The sequence below is a fragment of the Pagrus major genome, chromosome 8 (assembly GCF_040436345.1).
Source record: "Pagrus major chromosome 8, Pma_NU_1.0".
In the NCBI taxonomy this organism is placed as follows: domain Eukaryota; kingdom Metazoa; phylum Chordata; class Actinopteri; order Spariformes; family Sparidae; genus Pagrus; species Pagrus major.
Genome location: NC_133222.1, coordinates 9,481,765 through 9,509,679, shown reverse-complemented (window position 1 = coordinate 9,509,679; position 27,915 = coordinate 9,481,765). Strand labels below are relative to the sequence as shown.

The window sequence follows — 27,915 nt, the reverse complement described above, 5'->3', positions numbered from 1 at the left end:
GTTGTCTCCTTTCATGATATGCTCTCTAATAGACCCTTGAATTGAAATAAGACATATGCGATGTAGTCAAGAGGCTGGAAAAAAAAGCAAGCTCTGACGTCAATAAGGGACGACATGTGCTAAAAGCAAAACTCTCTCAGCAGTAACCTGGTAACAAGCATCACACGCCGGAGAGCAGAGGCATAATAAAACAATGAGATGTTATACGTGATGGGTCCAAAACCAGTGCTTGATAATGGAGTTAAGCCATTGAGCAATTCAAAGGAAAACTGTTGTACGGCTGACATATAAAGAGCAGGGCTACTGATTATTATGGCAAGTTTGTAAGTAATCAAAGTACATTGACACTGCTTGAAAATCAAAGACCATTAATCTGCTATCAGGCAACACTTACAGTAAATCTGCTCTATCGCAGAGGACACACACTACAGATGAGTATATGTTATACTCGCATGAACATTACCACAACCGTTTCATTACACTGAGAAAACTACAAAAGAGGAGTGGTGACCCTTTTTCACTAAAAGCCCAGAGGAAAAGGAGTCCTTGTCCTATAAAAAGGGGCACTTTGAAACCCAGCATGTTGCTCGTAACAGAACCATTAATACTGCTTCACTCAGTGTGGCAAGAGAAGACTTTTCAGACAAGTGCCAGAGTACTCCACATTAATGTTAAGATGCAACGCTGTACGACAAGAGGAGGGTAATGACAAACTAAATGAACTGAACTTTACACTACCACATTCATAACTTTATAATGAGGCTGGAATACAGTATTACCACATCGAATACACAATGTATAAAAATCTGATTTCACTTTTTATAATTAATTAATACATGCTCGTGTCTCAATGTATCGCTGAAAACATTTACAAAACAGCAACTTATAGTAATATTTACATTTTTATATTGTTATTATGTGCCACTCTACTCACAAGGTCAAAGGGTAACTCCACCAATCTGAAACACTAGTTTGTTTACAGGTCTTGAGGAGTACTACTGCATATGTGAAAAAAAGTTGCATAATGCCTTTTGTTGCTCAAGAGGAAGCTGCATGTAATAGGATAAATTGCCTCCAGTGATGTCACTCGGTGTTGCATTGTGGGTAATGTAGGTGCCATGTTTTGAAAAGGAAGGAGAATGCTTGGGATGAAAAAAACAATATCTCTAACAGTGTTACACAAGTGCATGGTCAGACCAGTGGACTGCTTTTGAAACCTGTGACATCACTTGAGGCAATTTATTAGGTTACATGCAGCTTCCTCTGGAGCCACAAAAGGCTTTAGACTACTTTTTTCCCTGTAGACCTGTGAGCATACTTTAATGTGTAAAATTGAGTAATCCTTTAATATGCAATTGGACACATACTATAACTGTAAGTTCCTAACAGCGATAACCCATCCCTCTGTTTTCACTATAACACTTCTGAGTTATTTATTTTTAACTTGTCCTACTGCACTAGTCTGAAAATAGATGCTGGTGCCGTATGAACAGCCAGCGTGTTTGTTTTGACCCGAAGGCCGAAAGGTTAAACGCCTGTTCTCAGGTATACAAAACACTCCTGTCTGGACAGGAAATAGGAAGTTGTTCATCTTTACAACTCGCTGTGTTTATACGAACCCCAAATAAGAGGCCATGATGGGATTTCAGAATGAATGGCTGCCCATGCTGCTACTTCACCGTCCTCCTCAAGAGACAACCGAATGACTGACAGGCTTAATGTTTATGTGGCTACATGTAGAGAAAACCCACAAAGTAATATAACAGAGAAAGTACATATTCATTATTTTTTTTGAAGTTCCATTAAAGTAATCATACTTCAGGCAATACCATCATATTTAAGATAATCCACTGTACTGTCTGTGAGACCTACAGTCAAAATGAAAATAAAGAAATTCATTTCAATATCACTCCAATAAATCACAGGAGACCAAAAGTGCACATACTTTTTTCTGTAATATTAAAAATGGGCTGGCAGAATATTTCACATATATTGAAAAGCCCTGAAAAATCAACATCAACCCAATAAGTCTATGTCAATAGCAATGACATTTGATTTAGCTTAAAAGGGATTTCTCATCATTGCTGCTGTGAGCTCTGTGGTGAAACACCGAAAAGGAGAGGCGTAATGGTGGGTGGTGGTGTAGCAAAGGGTGAAGAGCTGAAGGTGGATATTGAGCATAATCAAGACTTGACCATGAAGTAAATGAACCTAATGAACACTTTTGAATTGGCTAGATGTTTCTTAAATTCCAGCTTTTTTTCATCTGACCATATTCACCTCATTTAAAGTCTATATTTGGTATAAATCTAAGATTTTCAACCAGAAATTTGCTTGTAAAAAAAAAAAAAAATCTGCTCTTAATTCAGATTTTTTTTGTTCCATTAAGACTGCAGCTTTCCCTTTCTGAGACACTGTTAATAGACCGGCAAAATTATAGATAATGATGTAGATAATTACATACAAAGAATGGCCAATTTGACCAGTCAGACAATAAGAAATCATGGATACTTCCAACTAGAATAATGACTTGTCACAAGTGTAATCTATCCCAGATGCAAAATGTCTAATTAACTTGCTATTCTACAAAGAACAAAGAAAACACTGAGAACAGAGGCATGTTTCTGTAAAGACCTAAAAACACAAACCAAAAGCCAAAGGAGAAAGACTACCTCAAACAAAAGGTTAATAAAAGGGCTAAAAAGATAAATGTCCTATATTATGCTCATTTTTATCTTCATACTTTTATTTAGAGTCTCTAATAGAAAAGTGTTTACATGCTTTAATGTTCAAAAGTCACATTATTTTCCTCATATTGTCCATTGCTGCAGCACCTTTATTAACCCTCTGTCTGATAGCTCTGATTTAGCGCTTATCGCTTTAAGGCCCCCCCCCCTCCCAAAAAGGCCCTATCTGCTCTGATTGGTCAGCTCTTACAGGCCCGAGCAATCACGTCTTGTTTAAAGGCACAGTTTCTGAATACGGGCTGTGTGCGTTTCTCCCTGGATTGAGCAGTTTGATCGTTTCACAGGATTAAAAGAGCACCTACACTTGTTTTATCAGACATGGAAATCTCATTTTCAACAATATGGGACCTTTAAGGTTTTCATACAACTGGCTTATTTGACTTTTAGTGAATTACATGAATGCTCATTTTTTAAAAAAAAAATGCTATCCCCTTCTGTGTTCACTGTGATTAGAGTCCAGACCAAGGCAGTGCATGATATTTACAGTCACAGGTCAGAAGTCAAGTGAAGAAGGAAGAGAAAACCTAAACTCAGACTTCTCTAAACTTCACAAATAAGCCTGCACATCTTAACATATAGACAAATAGACTGAGCCTCAGCCTTGTTTAGTTTGTGCCTGCGAACATCAATACAAAGGAAGACGGCCCCAATAACAAAGGTATTAAGTTTTGTCTTTCGAGAGAAAAACGGCTCTGTTGCCAAAGGAAGTGATGTCATTAATGTTTCTGGTCACAGCAACGTCAGTTTCTTCAGAGTAAACAGACAAAAACGTCTGAACGTATAAATAGAAGCAAACAAGAGCCACAGCGACAAAAACTGAGCTGTCTGCACACAAATGTTCTACAAAGTAACATGAAACCACTTTAAGACGACCAACTTTCAATGGTCTCATATGTAATTATCCAAACTACAGCTCAGACCCAACAACCATAATGTGAGTGAATTCCTGTACTTATCCAGCCAAATGTTATGGACTTCCAGTCATCGGAAACAAGAGATTTACTGTACTGGTCAGCACAAACATTGAATCCCTGAAAATACGATATCAACTCTGTTGAAAACCCTGTGAAAACGTATGTTTATCTAACTATTCACAGGAATAACTGCTCACAATACTGTTCAGATAATATACTGTTACTTGTTTTAGAGACCATGTAACCTGCTTGTGTACTTTAACTTGTGTTATGGGCAATTTGTGTTCTAGTTTTGCCAAAAGAGATAACTGTTTAAATAATCAATAATTTTAACAGTTTTACTCGTTACTGTGTGTTTTAGTCCGTTCACTACAAGTTATATACACCTTACATTCCTGCTAACCATTTTCCAAAGCACACTGTCGGGTTTGAGTTTCATGAACTTCCATCAATTTCAATTTGGTGTGATAATTAAGACAGAGATTACAAAAATATTTAAGATCATTTGTACCTAACATAACTGCGCATATTTAACTTTTCACCAGTGGCATCAGTTTTTGATAATGCCTTTTTTAACCATAAATTTAATTGTAATTTACTTAAATGAAGATTTGAAACACTTGCTACTGTATTCTGTATGATGAAAATATATACTTTAAAAGGCAGTGTGCCCGACCTTTGTTTTAAATACATTTATATATTTAAATTAATTAAGTTTGACATAAATGTATCAGTTATATAAGTTGCAGAATACATTTGAAGTAGATCTGTGACTGTTTTGAATTAGTTGAGGCAAGACAGTTGTTTCCACCTGGCTTCAGTCTACGAGGACTGGACTACTGAAAGATGGAGAGAAAGCAGAAGTCTGGTGCACAGATGCGTTAAGGCGGAGGAACGTTTTCTGTGATTCCTGTGATTTTTTTGTTGTGTTTTGTTTTTTTTAATTAATGCAGGTTTGTCAGCATGAAACTGGACACTAACTTGTTTTCAGTTTGTTGTTTGGAGTTGACTGAATAATTTATTATCTTGGAGATCTTTTCTCTGTGTTGGCAAGACTGACAGCAACGGAGACAAAAACAGTTTAGAGTAGCGGATTATACCATCATGTGAAAAAGATATGATGAACTTACAGTCGAGCAGCAACATATATTATTTAATGATATATGATATACTAAAACTAAGATCATGTTGTGTACGACGCAAAGTGTAAACAAGCAAAATCAGAAGTAACTATATGAATATTTTAAAGTGATACTAGAAAACACACGCCATAATGTGGTTGTGGTATTGTACTTCCAGCTCAGTGTACGTTTTTTAACTGTAGCCACAGACAGTATATGCAAAACCAGATCAGATAATATGATAGTTTTATGATTAGAATTAGGCAATTTATAAGTGCATGATAACAATACAACATTACATGCCTTGTCAGCAGTGATGTACATGAAAACGAATGTGCTTGATACAAAGGAAGTGGGATTATACACGTTAAATCACTGGTGATGTTTGGTTCTTTAAGAAGGGAGTGCAACCAATAGTTTTACCCATCAACTCATCTGTGCTAGCATGAATAGAGAAACTCTAATTTCAATTTATAATAGAGTCACAACATTTTTCTCACTAATATTCCATGTTAACTGCTTTAATTTTCATAATGCCAACCTCTTTCAACCAAAATAACCAGTTTTGTGTGTTCATAATGCAAAATTTACTTTTTATTGGCTCAGTTGGGATAAAAATCTTGATCGTATTACTTATAAATAATAATCATCCCACAGAAGACTTGTCTGTTTTATCTGTTAATTCATTTTTCCTTATTAATATATGATCAGTGTGTTAGAAAGGTGCATACTAGCTATAGCTACTCTCATGTTGTTGCATTAGAGAAAGCAGTAGTAGTGACAGTGTCCCTGTGTGCCAGCCAGAGCCTCATTTGACCATCCTGGTATGTTTTTGTCACAATTATAAATACACACTCAGGACAATCTGCCTCTGCTCCTCTCACCAGTGCGCTTTGATATTCAAGGATTTGTGCTTACTGTTTAAAACAAACACAAACAAGCTGCCGCACCACAATATCCTCGACAGACTTTGGAGTTGAAAGAGTACTGATCTACTAAATATTTGCACGGCTGAAGCTCGTTTTCTCACGGGAATATTTGATCAAAAATTCCGCTGATGGGGAATCAGACGCAGATTTAAAATGCAAATTGTGTTTTTGTTCGTGGGAAGTTGAGGTGTCACAATGGGAATGCCAGCACAAAAACAAAAGGGGTAAAAAAAAAAAAAAAAAAAAAAAGTCATGATTCAGAACCACATAACCTGTTAAAAACTTAACTAGTTGTAGTGAAATATGTATTTCTTATCTTATCTTTTTCAAAACAAAAAGTAAACTGCTCAGCCTTTTCAGTTACACAAATCAACACATTTTTAAGAAGTACGTGTTAAACTGAGAGCCATCTTTGAGTGAAATGAAACTCCATTATTCTTTTTGGTCTAATCAACCCCAAGAATCTGATTTATCGAATGACGGTTTTGGACAGTTTTCTGCTCATTTTTTTTTTTCCTCTCGCTCTTTCATCTCTCTTCCTACCACCCCTTCCACCCCCATCCGTTCCCCGGCTTCCATTTCCAGTGAGCCACCAGCAGGAGGATAATTGATCAATCATGCTAATTGAAGAGTCTGGACAGCTAGCCCACCATAGCAGATGTGCCAATTTGCATTCATTAAGAAAGAAATGAGTCTTAATCACTGCTCAGCCTTTGATTGACAACATAAACATCCCCTGTTTGAAACTCCTGGTGCCCGCTCAGCCCAAAGCACAGTAAAGGATTCATTTCATAACTGGTGATAAAAATGTGTTTTTCTTTGAGCCGCTAGAAATGCACTTTTGAAGCACAGCATTGATCTGAAAAAAAAAAAAAAAGATATATAATAAAGGACATGGTGACTAACTGAACCCTTAGTTGTGATCGCATAAAAAGCTTTTGTCATTTTAAAATCTGCGAAGGGCAGTCGAGAAATTCTCAAACAATAAAGGAAATAGGTGTGATTCAGCTGAAAACACAAGGCTTGACATTCAGTAATGGTCAGGATTTGCATTTCTTATTATATAATTAATACAGCTCCATTCATAACAACGGCTGATAGCGATCATGAAATAAAACCTAATGGAAATGACCTGATAATTTTATGCTCATTTCCTCTCACTGTAGTGGTCTTGTGAGAGGGAGGCGTTCCTTCATAAATAGAGAGGAGATTGTCTGTTTTTTCCCCAAGTCACATTAACAATGGCCGCCCCTCTTTATTATGAGGAAGATAAGCAGAATTTCCCTATGAATGATCTTCTGGTTGTTTGCTCTCACAAATCATCGGGGTAAAAAGAAGAAGAGCGCTGAAAAGTCAGTGCTTTGCATATGGGGCAGTCCAGTTATTTACAATTACAAGGCATTGGTATTTGACTTAAATTGCATTCTCAAATTGGGTTAAAGCCTGTTCGCAACCCTGATTTTATAGGATTACAATTAAGCGTTGACTTAATAATTCCGTGCGCCTGCAAACCTGACTAATCCAGATATATGCCATATACCTTAATTGTATTGAATGGCTCAAAGAGAGCGGAATGAAGCCTGTGAAGTCGCGATCTGATTTCAAGGTTTCTTCTGGAGACACAGTGATCTTTGTGTGCGCCGGAGAACGGTGTGAGGTTATAGCCGAGCAAGAGCAAAATCTCATTAGCTCCACAAGCAGAGAGGGGAGGAAGAGTAAATATTATTAGATTAATCTAATGACTAACGGCAGCGTTTTCATTTGTGGCATAAACAGAACTCAATACGAAGCACAATAGGAAAGAACACCATAAAACCTTCCGTCGTGACTACTCTGCTCCGTTCACAACAACACAACCATATTAAACAGAACGTTTGTTGTGCGTGTTACTTTATTGTAAGGATACAGCACGAGACTCTCAAAAGACGTCGTTGCTGTAATTTTTAGGCAATATATCAATATTATATCATTATCGTGATATGAGACATTATATCGTCTTAGATTATGGGTATCGTTATATCGTGATATGGCCTGAGTGTTGACTTTTCCTGGTTTTAAAGGCTGCGTTAAAGTCAGGTGAGTTTTCTCAACTTACCAGACTATTCTTGTTTACAGAGTGGGTTTTAGGAAAAATATCAAGATATATTAATGAGGGCTGTCACGATATTAGTTTTTCATTTTGCGATTATCTATAGAAATCTATAGAAATTCTGAAAAATTGTAGTCAAGTCATCTTAACTAGTTATTGCGTGTTTTTTGGTGTAGGGAGGTGAAGAGAGAGTGTAACCACAACTCTACAAATGCGTAAGAAAATAACATTTATGTGTAACAACTTTTTCTGTTTTATGTTGGGTGGCAACAAGCTTTAAGGCGCATAATCACTAATTATTATGACAAAGCAACAACAAAAAGGAAAAAAACTATTTATTTTTAAATATCGTGATTATCCAACCAATTTTAAATGACAATTGATGTATATCGCGACAGCCCTAGTTTATATCATGTATCACAATAAGCCTAAAAATATTGTAATTTTTTTTAAGGCCACATCACCCAATCCTAGCAATTATGTTGTTTTATTGCACCAGGCAAACAAGAGGGCTGTGGTTCTTTACGATATGGTTTTGACAAAACAACACATATAACACATAATAATTACATTAAAAAAATGTTCCACCCTAATGCTGTTTAGATATGTCTGAAAATAAACAAAGGGTTTGTGTGACACACAGGTGAATGCATAAAAATAAAGATTTCATACAACAGTTCACCTGTCGCCCGGAGTGGTGCTAAGGTTAAGACCGTCAACACATGCACACGCGCACAAACACGCACACCAACACACACATGGAAAAAAAATCGGAGCCTACTGCTTCGCTTTGGACTGTGAGCCAAGTCTGAGACAAAGTCCATAGCCCTCCACTGGGTTATCAAACTGTGGCCCAGGCATGCATCCATCTGTGGAAAACATGGAGACTGTTCTCCCACACTGCACAGCTCAGCCTTTATCTACAGATGGTACTACTGAGCAGGAATGTGACCTTTGATTCAGTTTCTCTCACGGAACGAGCATCCCAGTGAAAAGTGGGAGAGGGTTTTTTTTTTTTTTTTCCTGGCCTCCCAAACCGGACAAATGAGCACATGATTGTTTGCGTGGCAAAGATTGGTTTAACACAATTTAAGTGTCCAGTGTAAGTGTGCTCATGTGAGGCCCATTTCACTGGATAAACGGGGGGAGGGGTGGATTCTTCCCATCAATACAAAAGCATCAGCTCCTGCATGTTGTGTACTAAGATCTGTTGGGAAAACAGTTCAGGTGAGATCTTAAATTCTGATCGAATCATAGCTTTTTATCGAGCTTATCAACCACCTCCGACACAACTCGCTGGCCAAGTTAATAGAGGGCTTGTGTGGTGATGCTGTGAAGTGGACTGGGTGGGTTACTTCTGCTCCGCTTCTTCATTTCTGAACCTTAATCACGTTGCCAGCAGGCAGAAGGGGGATTTGTGCATATCTGCAAAGATGCTGGCCCGAGTGAGCGGGGACAACAGTGGCTTGTTCTCGCCTTTTGTGCAGCGGGGCAGCTTCCTTGAGAGTAGCCAGAAGGGCTAAGCGGGAGAACTGCACGGGACCTTGGTGCTACATTATGCACAATGTATCACGCTGTTGACATAAACACACATCGTCAGCCCACAGATATATGTGATAAAAACAGCCCGAGGTGAATGACCCCATAATGATTCTGATGTTGTGGTGTTTGCTTGTTTAAAAATAAGACACTTCCTGAGTCAAGGAAAATAAAAAATTGTGGTCACCGTTACGTAAGTAAGGAATGTATCCATGTATTTTTTATGCAGGTGAGCCCCAGCTCTGCTCCGAGGGCCCCTGATGGAGGAGTGACTGCATGAGTCTACTGGATGCCAGAGCACTCTTCTGCAGCTCTGCCAAGCAGGTAATTCACAAGCAGCAGCAGCATGAATAAAAGATAATGGGCCACAGCTGACTCCTTTATGCTGCATGTAATTTCACTAATTCCTCCAAGTGAAAGTCTTTTCCAAAGCTGGGGATTCTTGAAATTTTTCAATCTCGCCCATCTCAAACCCTTAATGTCTCTTAATTGGGCCGCAGTAATAAAAAATGCTGTATGTTTTAGTGGGCAGGTGGCGGTAAAAGTATTGCGATGCAGCGTGATAAAGAAGTATCTTAGTGTGGAAGAAGCTAGTCTAAGTGTATTTCAAAAACAACTTTATACTAGCAGTGTTATGATTGCATCAATGGGTATTAACATACATTGTATATGCTTTTATTTAGCCGGAGCGAAGATACCAGCCTCTTAAAGCAGATCTTGAATAAGCTGAGAAACCACACGTGTGCCAATGAAAGATGTTTGGAACAGGATGTATCCCTAATCATTCTCATTTACTTTGGCTTTTACGCTTCTGGCTCACAGTTTTGTATACTGGCATAACAAGTGGCTTACTCTTCCGCTAGTCGGCCGGGCACGCAGGAGCTGCCAGGAAACCCAAGTGCTTGTTGAGTTTTATAGAGCGGTATGGAATGTACTAAACACTGTATTTTCACTGCAGCAATAGGCGAGCTGATGGTCTGTGATGAGGAGCAGCCAGAGAGCTGAGCCCTACAGGTACAGTATCTATGGGAAACAGAGTCAGGGCTGGTGGTCAGCGGCTACTGTGTGCAGAGATAGGATTCCACGTCAGTTGATGGGCACAAGAGAAGATGAACTTATCAGGGCGTGCAGACCTCCTGTGCCCTATCTGAATGGTGACTAGAAGGAAACTGTTACTTGTTCCTCACTCTTGTGTGTCTAAAGCGTTACCCTCCAGAAAACTTTTAAGCCCACGGAAAAAAAGGATTATATAGTCTGAATCCAGTCCTAAAATAATCAATTTAACCTAAACAGGGTGTCTGCAGGTACCAGATGCTTAAATGTAATGCTTTTAAGACCTTTTTTTTTTTAAGACCCATTTTTGACCAAATTTAAGACAGATTATTGAAAAATCATCTTTTTTTTATTCAGGCATTCTAGGTAAGGATTGGACAAGGTAATAAGGAAGGTTGAAACAAGGTTAGTTGGCTAGCTGTACTGTGAAAGAAAATTAAAATAGCAATGGCACGAGTGGAAGAAATACACTAACAGCATACCGCAAAAAAAAAGTCTTGGGTTCAACTAACTGAGCTGGTTTAGTAGAAAAATAAATATGATGAGATCTTTGTTGTATGTTTTTTTGAGTTGTGTACTTACATTATGCTAAATGGTTCCAACAATGATCAAACCCACAATTTTGTTCAAGGGAACGGTGCGTTTCATTTGATCAGTCAGAGTCAGAGAGTGAGGAGGGAGGTCGGCGAACGTGACTTAACGTATCTTCGTCCATGAACATTTCTGCTTGAGTCATGTAGATAGTTTTTCACTGGCAGTGGTGATTGTTTAACAATGAAGACTACAACTCCCATAATCCTACACTATTTTTGTCTTTTGTTTTGGTGGAGAGAACTCAAGAGGCAGAAATGACATGCCGTGGGTTTAAAAAATGGATAAATGAAATCAGATAAAATGTCAAATTTAAGACTATGTAATGACTTTTAAGGCATTATGTTTATAAAATTGTGTTTAAGACATCTTCAAAAGGACCTGCAGACACCCTGCGACATCAGACAAGAGAATATTTGATCAAAGTGAATCACAGAAAAGTTTTTCATCACAAAGTATACTTATAAGAAGGTGGCGCTCACTCACCTCTACAATGTCCGAGTTGGTTCTGCTCTCATGGGGTTCGTTGTACTCTGTGTATTTCAGTAACACTTTGTCCATGTCTGTGCTGGCGTACTGGAACAGTTTGTTAGAGCTGTTGAAAATGATGAGGGCTATCTCACAGTCACATAGTACGCTCAGCTCGTAGGCCTTTTTCATCAGGCCAAACTTCCTCTTTGTGAAGGTAACCTGAGGAACACACAGAAAACAAAACCAGCCATTACAGAGGAAAACAGTCCCTCTAAATAAAACAGATGAAATCCGAGAGAACAAATTAGAAATTTGTACATCTACACACAAGCGTAAATGTTCGTTTTGCATTCTTATTATAACAGAAGGCAGTAGTTTATTTCTCCAACTCCATGTTTACTGTACAATTGTCGGTGGTTGAAGAAGTATTCACATGTTTTACTTAAAGTGGAAGCAGACAACATTTCCCCTCCCTAGCGTTTCCAAGTCATATTATTTTTGGCGCCGTGGTCACAAAGACAGCCAGATCGCTTTTGGTTTTTCCTCAGTAGCAAGTACCAACAACACAAGACAAAACATGAGTTTATTCATTCATTTAGTCTATACTTGAGACGTGAGAAGTGAAATGGTGCCAGGCTGCCAGCATGACTGGAACAGCAGTCAGCCTTCATATTTTTGTGCCCGGTGGCAGACAAAGATTGCATAGTGAAAGTAAAGTTTATAGGGAATCTAAACGCAGATGGTGTCATTACTCTATAGCCATTACATTGTGCAATCAACATTTACTTCATGATGGTAAGTTAAAGCGAAGAACTTGTCTACTGCCAGCTTCAGTAAATGTAGCAGCACCACTCCATTACAAACAGAAGTCTTGTAATCAAGTAAAAGTACAAAGTTGCTATCAGCAAAAAATACCACTAGTAGATATCACAAGAAAAATACACATTGTGCAACATTTTATTGTCAATTATATTGGAATAATTTTAGTGCTGTATTGAAGTATAAGCAGTAAAGCTGCAACGATTAGACTAGTGTTTTTCAATCCTGGTCCTGCATGTTTTAGATGTTTCCCTGCCCCCACACACCTGATTCAAATGAAGTGTTCATTGACAAGTTTCAGCAGAGCTTGAAAACGATCGAAAATTATCATTTAAATCAGGTGTGTTGGGGCAGGAAAGCATTTAAGTATATGTTCCCAAATACCAGCCCAAATCTGTTTTTTGGCATATCCAGAATGTTTCCAGATTGATTTTAGGAAGTCTGGATGGCAAAAAAAAAACACATTAATGGCAATTTTTGCCAACTGGATCTGGACCACATTTGGAGGTGATAATTGATTCAAGCAAAAATGTCAAACATTTACCGGTTCCAGCTTCTCAAACAGAAGGATTTGCTGCTTTTCTTTGTCATTTATGGTACTAAGTGAAGAGTCTTTTAGTTTCAACTGCTGGTTGGACAAAGGACACAAAACACAATATTTCACTCTGAAAGGTGGTGAAGTAAAAGAAAGTAAGAGGAACAAAACACGGAAAAGTACAGGTACCTAAAACACTTACTAAACTACAGTAATGCAGTAAATGTAGTTTCACCACTGACGACTGTGGTGGCAACGCACTCAACTGGCAACTAATACTGCAGAGCTGCTTAATGCTGATTATTTTGTCTAAAATCTCTATGTCAAGAGTTCTGCTAAGTTTTAAAAGCCATGCGAGTGAAAAACAAACACTGTCATCTGGAGCGTACAATGTAGGCTAAGCCAGGAAAATAACAGTATTAACAGCCTCATTATATTACAACAGTGTTACTGTAACCAAGGTGACAGATAACAAGATCAGTCCTCCTTTAGGAATGATTGCAATGACATAGTGCATGTCTCAAACGTCTAGTTATCAGGACAGAGGTCAGGGTAAGAGGCACGAGTCAGCGAGCTGAGTCAGAGCTTTGGCAACAACAGGGGTCCATACATTACTGTAGCCCCTGACTCCATATACGGAAAGCTATCTCTGTAGTGCAGCATAAGCCTTGTAACATGAGCCCTCAGATGGGACTTGGGGTCATACATCACTCCAATGGTAATGCAACCCTCTCTGCAAAGTGACTTTATGTCCTGTACCTCTGCAGCTCTGTCTCTGTGGTCGCCTCAGACCCATACACACATGTCATTATGTTACACCACCTCTTTACAGTATATGCTACAGTCATCTCTCAAGCTGAAATCATCCCTCGCCAGCAGGGAGGACAGAAATGTATCTGTTTTTTCCTCCTTTTGGTTTTGTAATGGTTGTTTGCAGAAAATAGCTTTAAAATGTTGTATATTTGGAGTCAGATTTATGTTTTCTCTAACTGCGTGTGTCTTGTTGAATGCGTCTTGTACGACGTGGCTCGTGAATGTGCTCGTGAAAAGCTGCGCTTAGAGCCACAGAGGAGCGCATGTGTCTGTATTCTCCATCAGCTTCACTGACCTACTAAGAGAGGAGTTGAGCAGATGAGCTGGCTTTGTTCAACTTTAATTGGTCACAGCTTGCGGCTATACCCTCATTTTAACTGGTATAATGCAGTATAATCTTATGTGTTGCATAGTGTGTATGTAACTGTCGAGGCGGTGGGGTCACTCCAACTGTGATAAATGAATTTCAAATCTTCCACACTACAGGTAATTACACAGGACCATTATTCCGGCTCTAGACATGGAGGAGCCTGTCCTCGTGTCACTCTCTATTCAATGTGCCCGTGTTAGTCGAGCTCATCCGACAAACCAGATTCTAAAATGACATTTCCTGAAATGACAAGGTTTGAATGCAGGAGGAGCTGAATCAAATGACATGTTTCCTTGCAAATCGCAGACACATAAAGCCTTTGAGTGAGTTTGGTGGAGCAGAAAAAAAACATTGTGTGGTTTTGTGCGTGTCATTCTGATGAGTGTCTCAAGGTGGATCACTGCATAGAGGCAGTCAAAGGGATACAGTCTGACCGGTCTCACATCGAGCAGATGCAGTTTCTAACCCTCTGATGCTCGTCTCCTCTGCCCACTCGTTCATTTTGCCCGCTTACATATTTGTTTGTTTGCCTAACCAGCTGGAAAGCAGGGGCTGTGACGTGGGGGAAATGATTAACAAATTGTATGCTCTTTAGCAGATGAATGTGGCTGTTAAGCCATGGAGATGTCACCTTTCAGCAGGAAGCCCAGGATGAGACGCTGAGCGAGGACTTTGTTCCACCTGGATGCATGGCAGAGTGCTGAGTGCAGGGCTGCTGACCCAGGCACCGCTTCATTTCAACCTCAGCAGCAGCACTGAGACTTGGTCCTTGCCCCAGCCATAGACACAGCGCCTCGGCAAAAGCCAGCTGCTGCTCACACAGCCATTAAAGGTGACGACCACATTACTCTTCTCTACATTACACAGTTGCCTTTAAAAGGGGAAAAAAGAGGCTGTTTTGTACAGTTTTGCCCTATTTTTCTCCTTTCGTTAGAATACATTAGAAGTCTAGTTCAATTTGATAACTCGCGACAAAAGCAGCTCTGAGCTTAAAAACCTACATTTACAAATATAACCTCCCTCCACCCCCATCTTCTCTGGGGTGACGGGTGAGACGGTGGAAAACCACAGACATCCTTGAGGTCAAGTGGGAGGTTCACTGGCGGAGCTTTCCTATGGTTCACCAAGTCAAAAGACACCCACATAGACGCTCAGTGTGGTTTTAAAAATGTGAGCTGCTCCTATAGTAAGATGTGGTACACATGTAGTCTACATCCCTGACTAATTCATGTCATTGTTACAGTGACAGGATTAGTCTCAGTATTGGAAAGCTGTGTTGTACAAAATGCATCTTACAGCTGTTCTGAGAAACAAAAATGTCAGGGCAGAAGAGGAGGGAGGCCACGTTTGAACTTCCAATAAACTGGAGTGATTCCAACTTTCTCAGCTTCTGATAAGGTCATTATAACAGCTCACACAATAGTAGGCAGATCAGTGACTATACCAGCATTTCATTTAGACTGCGCCAGGCTGACCTTTTAAGAGGCTCTCACAATGTCAAGATGAGGTGGTAATTCTGATCTCGATTCACACTTTATAAAATTTCAACTTTTTCCCAAGCGCCCCACCACCATTACCTGTATTTATTGAGCTTTAACTGGGCTTGGCAATTCAGTTCTCTTTCGTACTTTGAGTATGAACTTTATGTGGGTTTTTTTGTGCAAGAAGGGCTGGATGATTAATCAAAATATTATGGAAACTGCAGGAGCTGCAGTTTTTTGGTAAAGGTAAAATGTGTCACAACGTACCTTATAAATGAAGCACTGTGGTGCTGAGGAGATGCCCCGGCCTACAAATCACACTCTCCAGACGTGAGGGAACATGCTTGTTTGATACCGACCCCAGCAAAAATCTGATCATTATTTTTATATTCTTTTTTTTCTGTGAAAGTGAAATGTAAAAGTGACAATTTCTGCCAAAAAAACAACTCACAATTACAATATCTGTCAAGATAATCACAATATGATTTTATTTTTGCATATTATGCAGCCATATGTGCAAGCTAACGAGACCATAAAGCACATTTCACGCTGCACTGTGCATTTTGCTTCTGTAAAAATTATATCAGTCAAAATCGGTGCCAAGAGAAAAAATAATGCCAGTGTAGATTCATGCTGTTTACCTTTCTGAGGTTATTACTGAAACCGAAACTCAAAGGGGAAAACAAAGGAGCAAAGTTAACAGTTTCATGATAACTGGGCGTGCTAAATGCAACCGTTTATCTGCAAAATTGCAAAGTTTGTCCTGAGACAAATGCATGTATAACCTACATCATGAGCATATGTGCCTGTCACCAGTGCTTTCCCTGCAATACTTCGTTTTTGTTTTCATCTTCCACAAGAGAGACCCTTCCACAGACACTGTGCAGTATATAATAACATATGCTATAACAGACCCCGACGCACACATCCAACTAGAGTTGACGTGTCAATCATAAGGTCTATCAATGTCGGTCCTCGGGCAGAGGTGCCAAGCTGACAAACAAGACATCTGGGACTCAGAGTGCAGCTGTGACTGGGGCATGGCAAGAGATGCTTGAGTCACTAACACCTTCAGTGGGGTGAGGAGCTAGCGGCCTTATTAGAACCTCATGTCACCTCTGATGGCCCCCATGGCAGACATGAGAGTGGGCTAGAGAGTCAGAGAGGTCTGGCACCAGCTGGCAGAGTGACCCAGGCCCTGTGGCTGCTGCCCTGGCTACGCAGTGCCAGAGCGTGTGGACCTGGGAGACAGGCCAGGGCCACCGCGACTGTCTGCCTGGATCAGCTCTCGCTGGGAGAAAGGACAGCCCCAGGATGCCCATGTGGACAAGTGAGGGCGCAAAGGCCTCGCCGACTGGGCGGGATTGACCTTGAAACCTACAGTAGCCGTGACTGATCCTGTTTAGTGGAGAGGGTGACATGCTAGTTAGAAAAACGCAAGCAGGTTTCCTCGAAATATCTCTAATCCATAGTGAGGGTGATCCACTTTTAAGACAATTGGCTTGTTCGATTTATTGTCATTGTTGCTAAGTGTTGGAAATAATTCTACATCATCTAAAAGTGTGAGCATTTTAGTGACGCATGACTATCGACAGAGGAAATTAAAATCACCATCGTCTAACTTTATGTTTTGCAGCTTCAGCGCAGTTTTTATGGACATTACACATCATCTGGGACAATGATAATTTATGCACTGGCAGTCACATTTAACAGTGCTCCTTAGTTCTGTCCACGGCCTATCAACAAGCTCTTTACCTGTCAGAAAAATAATGACAACGGCTCAGAACTTCAGGAATGGGTGAAGGCTGAAAAACGGGAGGTATGCGCTGTGCTGCTCCCTGGAGAGAAAGTGAGAGAGAGCGAGAGAGCTGCGCTGTGCCTACAGGCATCTGAAGTGCCAGAGCAAAATCCAAAATGAGCCACAGCAAGGGCAGGCAACCCTCCACCCAGCAGCAAAATCATCAAACTTTTAATGACTTGGGCAATTACCCCCAGTGAGCCTGCTTAATGGCATCCAGAGGACGTCACCAGACACTGCTCACTAGGCTACACCAGCCTCTTCCCCACGCTGACTTACAAGACTAATGTGTACCCCCCTGTAGATCCACGCGCAGCATGGCATCTGCTCTGTGAAGAAGCAGGTGAAAGACCCTGAAAATGTTCACTGAGTGCCACTGGCTCTGCTGTTGTTATTCTGCGCGGTTCATGAGTTACGAACCAGCAAGTCAAAACACAACAGATACTCAAGGCCAAATTTCACTTCCATATTATTCCAGTGTCTGCTTGCAAGAAAGAAAGAGATGTTGTGTGTGACTCTAAGGGTAATAATTGCTGTGAATAGTGTAAATGAGGAGAATCAGCCAGGGAGGTGCTGTTGTCTGGTTGTTATCCAGCATTCATGTGCAACCGGCGTGTCAGTCGGGCTGATGACTGTGTCGCTGTCTTGTAGGACCATCACTTATGCAGGACATGGCTCAGGAACTGACTCTTCCCCATCCTACAGTATGCATGACAGGACCTCTGCAGCCGTCATGTCTCATTCTGTACACAGCAGAGACACACACTTGCACATGATGTGCACAATATTTTAGTTGTTGTCTTATCTTACTTCGTCTCTTTTGCACAATACACTTCATTACCCTGACTTATGGAATTGTGTCATCATAAACTGCAGGTAATGACTTGAAGAAAAAAAATAAAAATATCAGCCAAGTTCACTGCCTGTCTCAACTCTGCACTCACAGTTCCTGATAGATTGTGCAATTACAGACCTCCTCAGCCTTTGCCACGCTCTGTATTATAAATCCTGAAAGGTTAACAGCCCTCCTAAAGCACTTGCAGTGATAACGCAAGGGAGCCCCAGTTGTCCCCACACAACATCCCATACAGCAATACTATCTAATTAGCCCACTTAAGGACTTCTTTCATTTTAATGCTATGACTATGGATAGCTAGCAGCAGAGCGGCGTAGATAAAGATTCAAATTGTCTCCCGACAATGGGGACCATATGCTAATGGCTATTCCCCCTTGGTTAGGAGCACGCCCCAGGGAGATGGCACTGTGCGCTTCATGGCCCAGGAAAAAAAAAAGGAGAGGAAGACACACACGCATACATCACTTTACACCAAAGCTTTATTTTAGCACGGCGGTCTATTGTCACAGCACATTCTCTGCTGAGCCAGCTAAAACCTACTAAATGCGAGCTCAAGTGCCTGCGCTCTGCTGATAAACTTTCTCACAAAATATACAGGGAAGCATTTAAAATCTGATGCAAACAGTCGAGTTTGGGAGACACATTAATAATAAGCAACGTCTCTCTCTGCAGCTCTGCCTTTCAGTGAAACAAAATGTCTTCCCCTCGCTCTCAGTGTACAGAACGGATTGTCTGAAGGGTTAACTTCACCCAGGGTACACTTGACAACCTGTTTTCATGTAATTTCCTCTCTTTCTTTTTTCCCGCAGTGTCACAGGTCATTGCATACACTGTAGATACCAGCAATGAGGTGATTCCTCTCCTACGCTCCTGTTTGGATCCCACCCAGAGCCAGGTGTTATACTGATAATTGGCCGACAGTGTGGATTTTTGTGTTGCACTTGGCTGAACTGCTCGCCTCAGACAGAGACACGGTCAGAACACCGGTTGGCTGCTACCGTATCATGTTAATACCCTCAGGAGAGGAAGCTACTGTACCTCCATTATATTTCTGTATGCACAGCAAAAAAGTTGCTCCACCTGTGATGGAATGCAAATGATATTATTTACAAGATGTGTTCTAGTTTGCTATGGGAAACCTTCGCAGCTTCATTAATTGGTATAATTTGTCAAAAACTGCGCTCCTGCTTCCCTAACTTAGCTCTTGTATCAACAGAAGAGTGGCTAAAAAAGAAAATGAACCCAGCCTTCCTGCTATAGATATCCAAGCCTGTTATTCTTGTTTCAGACGGGCTGTTTTGTACGATGTTTTGCTGTTTAGGAGTTTTATATATAACACGAGCAGACAGACTGAATTCCAGCTCTCTCCCTCTCTGCGGCTAGCTGGGACCAGCGCAGCCGAGGTTGAGAAGGGTGCTGTGTGTCCCGCTGACCCACCCTGCAAATGAGAGGGTGCTGTGGTGCAGTGGCTGCTCCTAATTACTACCAAACAGCTGCAAACACATAGGGCTACAGCGAAGGGGCCCAGCCGTACTGCCAGGCCAGGGGACAAGCCCTACAGTGTGGGGAGGCCACAGGCGGCCCGCTGTGCTCCGCGCTACCCTCAGTTCACTCCCACGCCATGAGGCCCCCGCTACAGCCCAGCGCTCCTGCTGCCTCATCAACTTCTCGGGCTGAAATTGCAGGGTGGCAGGGGAATCATGTCTGTAAATACGACCGCACTGACAAAGAAATGTCATGGTCCCTGTTCAGCTGGCCGGGACTTTGGGGAGGGAGGTATGTCTGTTTAGATCCATGCACACCATGACAGCTGCTGAACTCTGGGCCGAGGCAGCAAAGGAAAATAGAAGACGAGTGTAACCTTCACAGAGGTACAGGGCAGACTGTTTTCTCAGACACAATAGAAGCATACAGTAGCATCTTGTAAAGTAAGCTAAGAATTAAGCTAAGAAAAAAGCTAATATGATAAGAATATTTAACGTAAACTGCATTTGGAACCTCTAAAAACATGATGGATGGATAATTAACAAAATTCTGACACTCACCTGCCTGTTCCTCTCATCCATGATCCTGGTGATCTGTATCTTCTTCCGCCCCATGGCTGCGTCCTTTCCGGTCTCTCTGACACCTCGACAATATCAGAAAAACAACACGATTTCTTCCCCCCGCTCTCCTAGCACATCGTGCAACAGCCTCTCTTCTTGTATACGCTCGTTCTTCTCTCTTCTGTCTTTGCAATACACTCTTCGATAGACCACACCACAATCTGCAAGAGAGGACCAAAAGAGACAGACAAAAAAAATTAGAGATGGAGGGGGGGGAGGCGGAAGAAAGTTAACTTGACACTCGACAATGTTCCACCTTCAGGCACTTCAAAGCACCCGAGGGCTCTGTTTTCTGTTCTCAGGCACAGTCAGAAAGCATGAGACCCGCATGGCGTAAATCTTATCTCCTCTGCTGCTGCACTTGAGCTGCAAGTCAGTGAAAGACGGCTTCACACTTTCAGGGCAGTTGCTATACAAGACTCACTGACTGGTTGTACTAATTTTACCACTGGTTGGAACCATTAGTGGGTGATTTGATAACTCTAAAGGTCCGTTAAATACGAGGCTACAGCCAGCAACTAGTTAGCTTAGTTTAGCAATGAAGAGGAGGAAACAGCTAACCTGGCTCTGTCCAACAGTAACAAAATACACCTGCCAGCATCTCTAAAGCTCACAAACTAGCATGTTGTATCTTGTGTTTTAAATCAGTACATAAATGTTAAGTTTAAAAGAATGTGTTTCAAACTGTTGTACCAGGGCATTAGGTGCCAGATTATTTCTGCTGTACTATAGTTTGCTATAAATCGACTCATCCAAATACTCAGTGGCATTCTAGAGTACGTAGGGGCCCCTTGAACTAGCGTTCATCACCATTATGGTACAAATAATCGGACATGAACGAATCCTTTTTTTATTTCTATTTGTTATGATCAAGTTTTTAAAAAATATGTTCACCTTAATAGAAAAAGTTTTAAAGTCTACCTTCCCTTGCCTGCAGAAACAGAAACAGTTTCTCTCTTGAGCTGACCCACCCTGATGCCAGCTTTGCTCTTAAGATGATTAAGAGAGCACCCAGGCTGGGGTTGACAGTAGTTGAAATCTCCTGAGCTGGAGGAGAAGCCACGGGGTGTGAGGAGGGTGGGAAGTATATTCCCTCATGAGCTTGTAACCTGGCCAGTGGTTCAGACCGCACTGTTCCCCAGAGAGCATCTAACTCTGTCCTGTCTCTGCTTCTCTGCAAGAAGAGATATAGCCCCGTCCCTGGAGGCGCATCCATCACTTACACCCAGCAAATAGAAAATGTCTAAACAACTACATTTCCCCTAAGAGTACAAATGTAGAAAGGTTAACAACTCAGGCCATTAGATGCAGTCAGCAGTTGTGAGGTGAGGAAGCCAGGGGCCGAATTGGCAGCGAAATCGAAAATGACCAGTTCCAGTGGCACACAGTCATTATGGGTTACAGATGGACTGGCATTATGGTGTCTGGCTGTCTGAATCGGGGCTCCACTGTAGGCAAACTTGACTGAGATCACCTCGCTAACTACCCACGCACTGCTGTCAGAGCCAGGAAAGTAACCGCCTGAACCCCCACAAAGAATTTCCCCAAACCACATCACAACAGGCCAGGGAGAATGACGGTGTTCTTTTTCATTCACCATTTCACACACACACACACACACACACACACACACACACACACACACACACACACACACACACACTGACGGAGCAGTGTTCAAATTAGAGAAATGTTGAGGGTGGGGGAAGGGGATCAGATATACCGGAGCCATCCTGAAACCAATTGTGATAATGTAATAATTTCATAACCACTCATTCTGGGGGTTTTAACCATTTTTTTTAATATATTATTGAAATCTTAAGTGATTTTCCTGAAAAGGGAGGTATGTTCAGTGAATTCACTGTTTTAAAAGTTATTATAATGACAGAAATGTGTCTTGATTTTGTCCCTTTTTTCATTTCATCACACAAAAAGTAAGTTTAATGTTTTTGAGAGCTGCAACGATTAACTGATTAATCGATCAGTTGTCAACTATTTAACTAATCGCCACCTATTTTGATAATCAATTAATCATTTTCTTGGATTCCAGCTTCTTAGAAGTGAATATTTTCTGGTTTCTTTACTCCTCTATGACAGTAAAACTGAATATTTTTGGGATGTGGACCAAACAAACATTTGAGGACGTCATCTTGGGCAACAAGAAATCGATTCATCAAGAAAATAATCAACAGTTCAATCGACAAAGAAAATGATCATCAGTTGCAGCCCTGATGTTTTTTTACCGAAAAGGCAAGTGATGAACTTGAACAGACAATAGACCACTGTGGCGTATTTTATCTACAGTACATTGAGATAAAGACACAATCTGTGTTTGTACAAGTCGGAAGCTTTGAAGCTTCACTCATAATGTTGACATTCAAATTCTAAATCAACAGTCAAATGCAGGGCTCCTTTATTTCGCAGCTCTATTCATTCTTCTGAAACCTGGTATTTCTGCATAGCTGCACATAAATATTAGACTACACTAATATTATTAGTATGATTCTATTTCCAGTGGTGGCTGTGCAGGGTTGTTTCATGTGATCCAAACATTTCCAGTAAGTCCAGAACAGCCTTAATCCAAATGTCAAAATTCATTGAAAAACGATAAATGTGATGGTTTACACAACCACAGAAACAAAAATCTATTTTGTTTCTGTCACATTTATGGTAAATTCCTTAAGTCTTTATGAAACTAAAGATCATATTATGTATCGGCATTCGCTTGGTTTGATCTGCTCCATTTAATCTGGTGAATCAGTTTCATGCAAATTGAGGAATTGTAAGGTGATGACGTCCTATATAGTACGTCACAGTTTTTATGCGCCTACGTGTGAATTTGATGTTGGTTTAAGGGAGCTTATCTGAGGTGGACGTATCTGTAAACATCTGTTGAGACAGATCTGAATTCACCACAGCAGATTATGGTCTTTGAGAGCATATCTGAATGTGTTCATCAATGTAACATGAGTGTACGCAGTGTGTCCCTCTAAAATTACAATCTTACGCCTCCAAAATGCTCATTTCATAAAAGTCCAGTGGAATTTTACGACACAAAGGATCAAGACGCTTTCATGCATCCACAGGCATGCGCACATCTCTTCCTCTCTTTATACAGACGAGCTGTCAGAGCAGGACAGTTCAAGTCTAGAGGCATAATAGCGTGTGTCATGACATTTCTCTTACACAGATACGAAATGACAAGCTGAGAGGGCCTTCAGACTGCAGGTGTGCCGCGCTCCCAACTTAGTGTCCACATTCATCAAAAGTTAGTCGAAAGCTGACAAAACGTCATTTTCGGGATTTGATTGATCTCTAATCTGATGCTGCGGTTGATCATATCACAACATACTTCAGTGTAGATCAAGTGACACAATTTCCAGAACTAAGTGGGAAATTTAAAGCTGGCACCACTGCCCAGATAGACATGTCAGAAGATGGTCAGATTATAAAGGAGAACAATGTCTGCACTGTAACAGAGGCCATGTTTGTGCGTGACACTACAACTTCTCTCGAGTGTTAGATGGGACAGAGTATCTGTTTATGGCTTAAATCATGTGCTCTTTGTGTGTGTGTGTGTGTGTGTGTGTGTGTGTGTGTGTGGGTGTGGGTGTTTGTTTGCATTGCAGTCCATGTCTCTCCAGAATCATATAATACGTGTGGTGAAGAAATTTAATAAGAAGGTCATAAAAGTGTATTTTTTGGCGAAATGGAAGTGTATTAACATGTTTTATTCCACTGAATCGTTTCCAGTGAAAAACATGCTGCCTTCACTTAGAGACTATTTTTACAAAGGAGTACAGAGGACTGATAGAGAGCTCTGTCACATGGTGCAACGACAATCACTTGAAGCGCTTAATATCAGGAAAAACCAATGAGCTTGTGGTGGACCACCAGAGGAACAGGAGGATTCCTGTCCTGGTTGTCATCCGGGGAGAGGGAGTAAAGAGGGTGGACTCTTCCAAGTACCTTTGGGTCCGAATTAAAAAGAATCACCATCTGGGTTGTGGTGGAGTATGCTTCTATGTCAACATGTTTGTACAATGTCAGCCACGTGAACTGGCTTTGGATGACACAGAGTTCCAGTGGGTTAACAACAAAAACCCCAAACCATGCCGCTCCACAACGACTCTGTTCCACAACACATTTAACAACTTAATACAGTTCTTCAGTGCAACTGGCAAGCCATTAATAATTGTTGGAGAATTTACCCTCCTCAATGAGCCCCATTCTGTGCTCAACCAGGAAATACATGGCTTTCAACCAAGCCCCTAGGAAGGGCGCCAGGGCTTTGAAGCTAATTTGATATAGTGGCAAAACCGTGCAATTACAACGCCACGTGGTGCGCAGTGGTTGCAAAGACTTACAATGTGAAAGATGCTGCGAAATGCCTTTTTTTTAATATCAGAATTTAATCCATTCGGTTCAATAACATTTAGAAAGTCTAGATGAGCCGCACCATAAATCATATTGTGCCCATTTAAGTGAGTGGTTAGTTTGGCTTCATGCACCACCGAGCTCCGACACTGTATCCAGCTAATACATCCACGTATGTACTTTCCCAACTCATAATAGTGCTTCCTTTCTAAAACGTGTGGCAACCACAAAAATTCATGTTTGCGCAAACTGCTTCGCACTCCAGTGATCATGATGTGATTTTGATTGCTGTTCTATGAGTAAAGTCACTCAGCTCATCCAACACCTGCCTTCAATCAGCTCATCACCTCTCCAGTATTCAGCCCTGGCTCTTCACCCATTCATATCAAAAAATTGTTTTCTCAGCTACAGTCAAATGTGTTTGGAAAACTATTCCTTCTGTTGTTGTCTAGCTTGTTATTCATTGTCTTCCCCCCTTGCCTCCGGATCACCTCTCACCTCCCTGTTTGCCTGGCTGCCAACACTTGTGCAAACTTCATCCTGCACACATTATGTGCATGTGTGTGTGTGTGTTTGTGTTTGTGTTTGTGTATGGGTGGGGTTCTTCCAAGTAACAAAAAATAGAGTCAAAGTTGCAGTCATCCATGACAGAAGACAATGCTTCAAATATGGATGTTGCACAACCACACGGGTGATACTTGTTGACTCGATGTAAACGTGAGGCCTACAGCAAAAGTCTCAGTAAATATATCATATATATATATAATTTGAATATAATCAATTTTTTTTTACTCTCTAACATTGGTATCGGCATCGGTCATGCTCTAATTCATACTTTTTCTGACTTTTTTGTCTGCAGGTGGTTTTCCATTCTATCTGAAGTTTAACAAGAAAAAGGGCTGACATTACAGCCAGCCCAATTAACACTGAACCTTCATAAACTGGGGTTTAAAAACGCTACAGGATGAGCTGCGCCATCTGGCAAGTCAGTTTTGGTCTGGCGAAACGGACCCAGCACTATGTAATTGCACTTAGGTAAGTCAATTCCCTGTGGACACGCTGAACATCTCTGCTCACAGCAGCTAAGAGATATTTGTACCAGTAATCCTACAGGACAAACCGTGAGTATAACATCTATCAGATGAAACTTTATGATCTGTCTGATTTTATTTGGTTGATTTTATGACTGCTTGATTTCATAAACCTTAACAATACAAGCAAGATTTGTAAAAGCCAAAAAAGCACAGTTATGTATAAACGGCTTTGCATAATAAATCCGACACAGAGAAATGTCTGGTATCAGATCAAAAGGAAGATTTCAGTGCTGGCTTAGGTTATACATACAAAGAAGCTCATTGTATAACTGCATCTCATCAATTACTCTTTTAAAAGACCTTGATATGATACACCTGGTCCACTTTGATATAAACAAGTCCAGCACTTCTGAAAGTTGCTTACCAAACATTTGTAACACATAAATCAATGTGCAGAGAATATGTGGCCACAGGAAGCTTGACGGAAAGTCAATATGACATGTCTAACACAATGAGTCCGGGCCTCACTGTACCTTCAGCTGAACACACATGTAGTTTTGGCATATGCAGTAGCTACAGTATAAAAGAACCTCTGTGACCAGAGCCACTTTCATCCTCCATGACGAGGTGTGAGACTGGTCAAGTGACAGGAGGGCCGGTCTGCCTCCACCTCCCAGAAGACAGAGCGTGGAGACACTGGGAGGCTTGGTGACAGGCCTGGCCCTTTCACAATCAATAAAACATGCTCAATTCCCAGTGTAATTACCGGATCCAGCACGTCCTCCTCCCTCTCCGCTTGTAAGTCTGTGTTCACTCCACACAAAGTTGAGGCATTACTCCCTCAACTGTTGTCCTATATAACAAGGTAACTAAATTACAGAGTAGATTTATGTTACAGGTAATGAACAAAAAATGAGGCCAGTGTAATTCTGTATGTTTGTGATATAACAAAACTGTATGAATTGATTTACTCTAATCTTTTCCTGTATTCATCTCAAACATGGAAAATAAAATCTAATTTACTAAAGGTAATTTAGAAAATTCATCCTGTCTGACTTATTAAGAAGCACCAACTATGTGCCTCCACTTCTTTGAAGGTGATGGACGGCAGCCAAAGTCTTAAGCACAGCCGTGACAGTTGTGCTTCCTGTGCAAGGCAGCGTTAGACTCGGTATCCTACCGCAGGCCGTGGGCAGACAAGACTCAACTTCCTGCCCCTCCACTTCCTGTTATTCAGGACCCCTCTACATGCCCTCTGCGGGGGAGTCAGAGGGAGCCAGGGACAGACGGAGAGGAGGAAGAAAGGGAGGGACCACCTCAGGGACACCCTTCCCCTCTGATCCTTTCCCTTATTACCGTCCTGACCATAAGTCCGAGACTAAACAACAACAGAGGCTCATCTCTTGTGGCTTCATTCTGCTTGCTTATTATGTTTACTGGAAGGATCATTACACGGGCTGGACGACGTGCACACGCTGCTCCCAGCCACTCACTTTACAATTAGTAGGCAGGGACCTTTCCTTGTTATTCAAACACTCGAGCAGTTACATAAGAGTGAATCACAGCTCTCAAAACAAGAGTTAACATACGTTTTAACAACATTATTATGGCAGAAGTACGTTTCTGATAGAACGCAAAAAGCCTCGCGCATGTAATCTGATGTGCATTAACACTGGGATTCTGTGAAATAATCCATGACGACGTTCTAAAGTGTATCGAACTCAAAGTGTCAACACTGTGGCTTAGATATGATTAGCTTCTGGCAGACTGGAGACATAAAGCGAAGCGGCCTAAATCCACAGTTTTACCGATTTGTTTCAATGGAGCCTTGACACCATGCGCGCTAGGAAATGAACATCCACCTCTTTGTTCTTGCTTTCATCAGGAGGTGCTGTACCTGTAAATGGGGCTGTTGGCCTGGGGGGAGTGGAGGCAAGCCAGCCCTCTCACGCTCTCTCCCTCTTCCCTTTTGTGCGAGTGCGCTTATCTCCCTCTCCAGCAGTGAAAGGCAGGATTGTGGCCCCAGCAGCATCACTAGTGTTAATGTCTCCTGATGCTAATCTGACACACGGCTGATCCCTCAACAACCACTTTCTCCATCCCCTCTTTTCAACCCCCCCCCCTCCTCCTCCTCCTCTTTTTTCTCGCTTGCTTTTTCTTTCTTTTTCTTGCTCTCTTTCTTTGAACTCATATTATACATTTCCTCACCTCAGTTTCCAAGGCAACTAATGAGATATAATTAATAAGAACTATTGCAAGGGCATGTGAACAAA

General features: G+C 41.2%; 1 protein-coding gene across 3 annotated transcripts in view; it reads right to left on the bottom strand.

Moving 5' to 3' along the window:
* The window catches only part of mef2aa (myocyte enhancer factor 2aa), a 73,001-nt gene that overhangs the window by 26,458 nt on the left and 18,628 nt on the right, over window positions 1–27,915 (bottom strand). For all 3 annotated transcript variants that reach the window (XM_073471539.1, XM_073471538.1, XM_073471537.1), the window contains exons 2-3: window positions 20,172–20,392; window positions 11,470–11,673 (exon numbers count right to left, since the gene is read on the bottom strand). In XM_073471539.1, coding sequence (XP_073327640.1) covers window positions 11,470–11,673; window positions 20,172–20,225 — 258 coding nt within the window. In that variant the 5' untranslated portion in view covers window positions 20,226–20,392. The remainder of the gene's footprint in view (window positions 1–11,469; window positions 11,674–20,171; window positions 20,393–27,915) is intronic.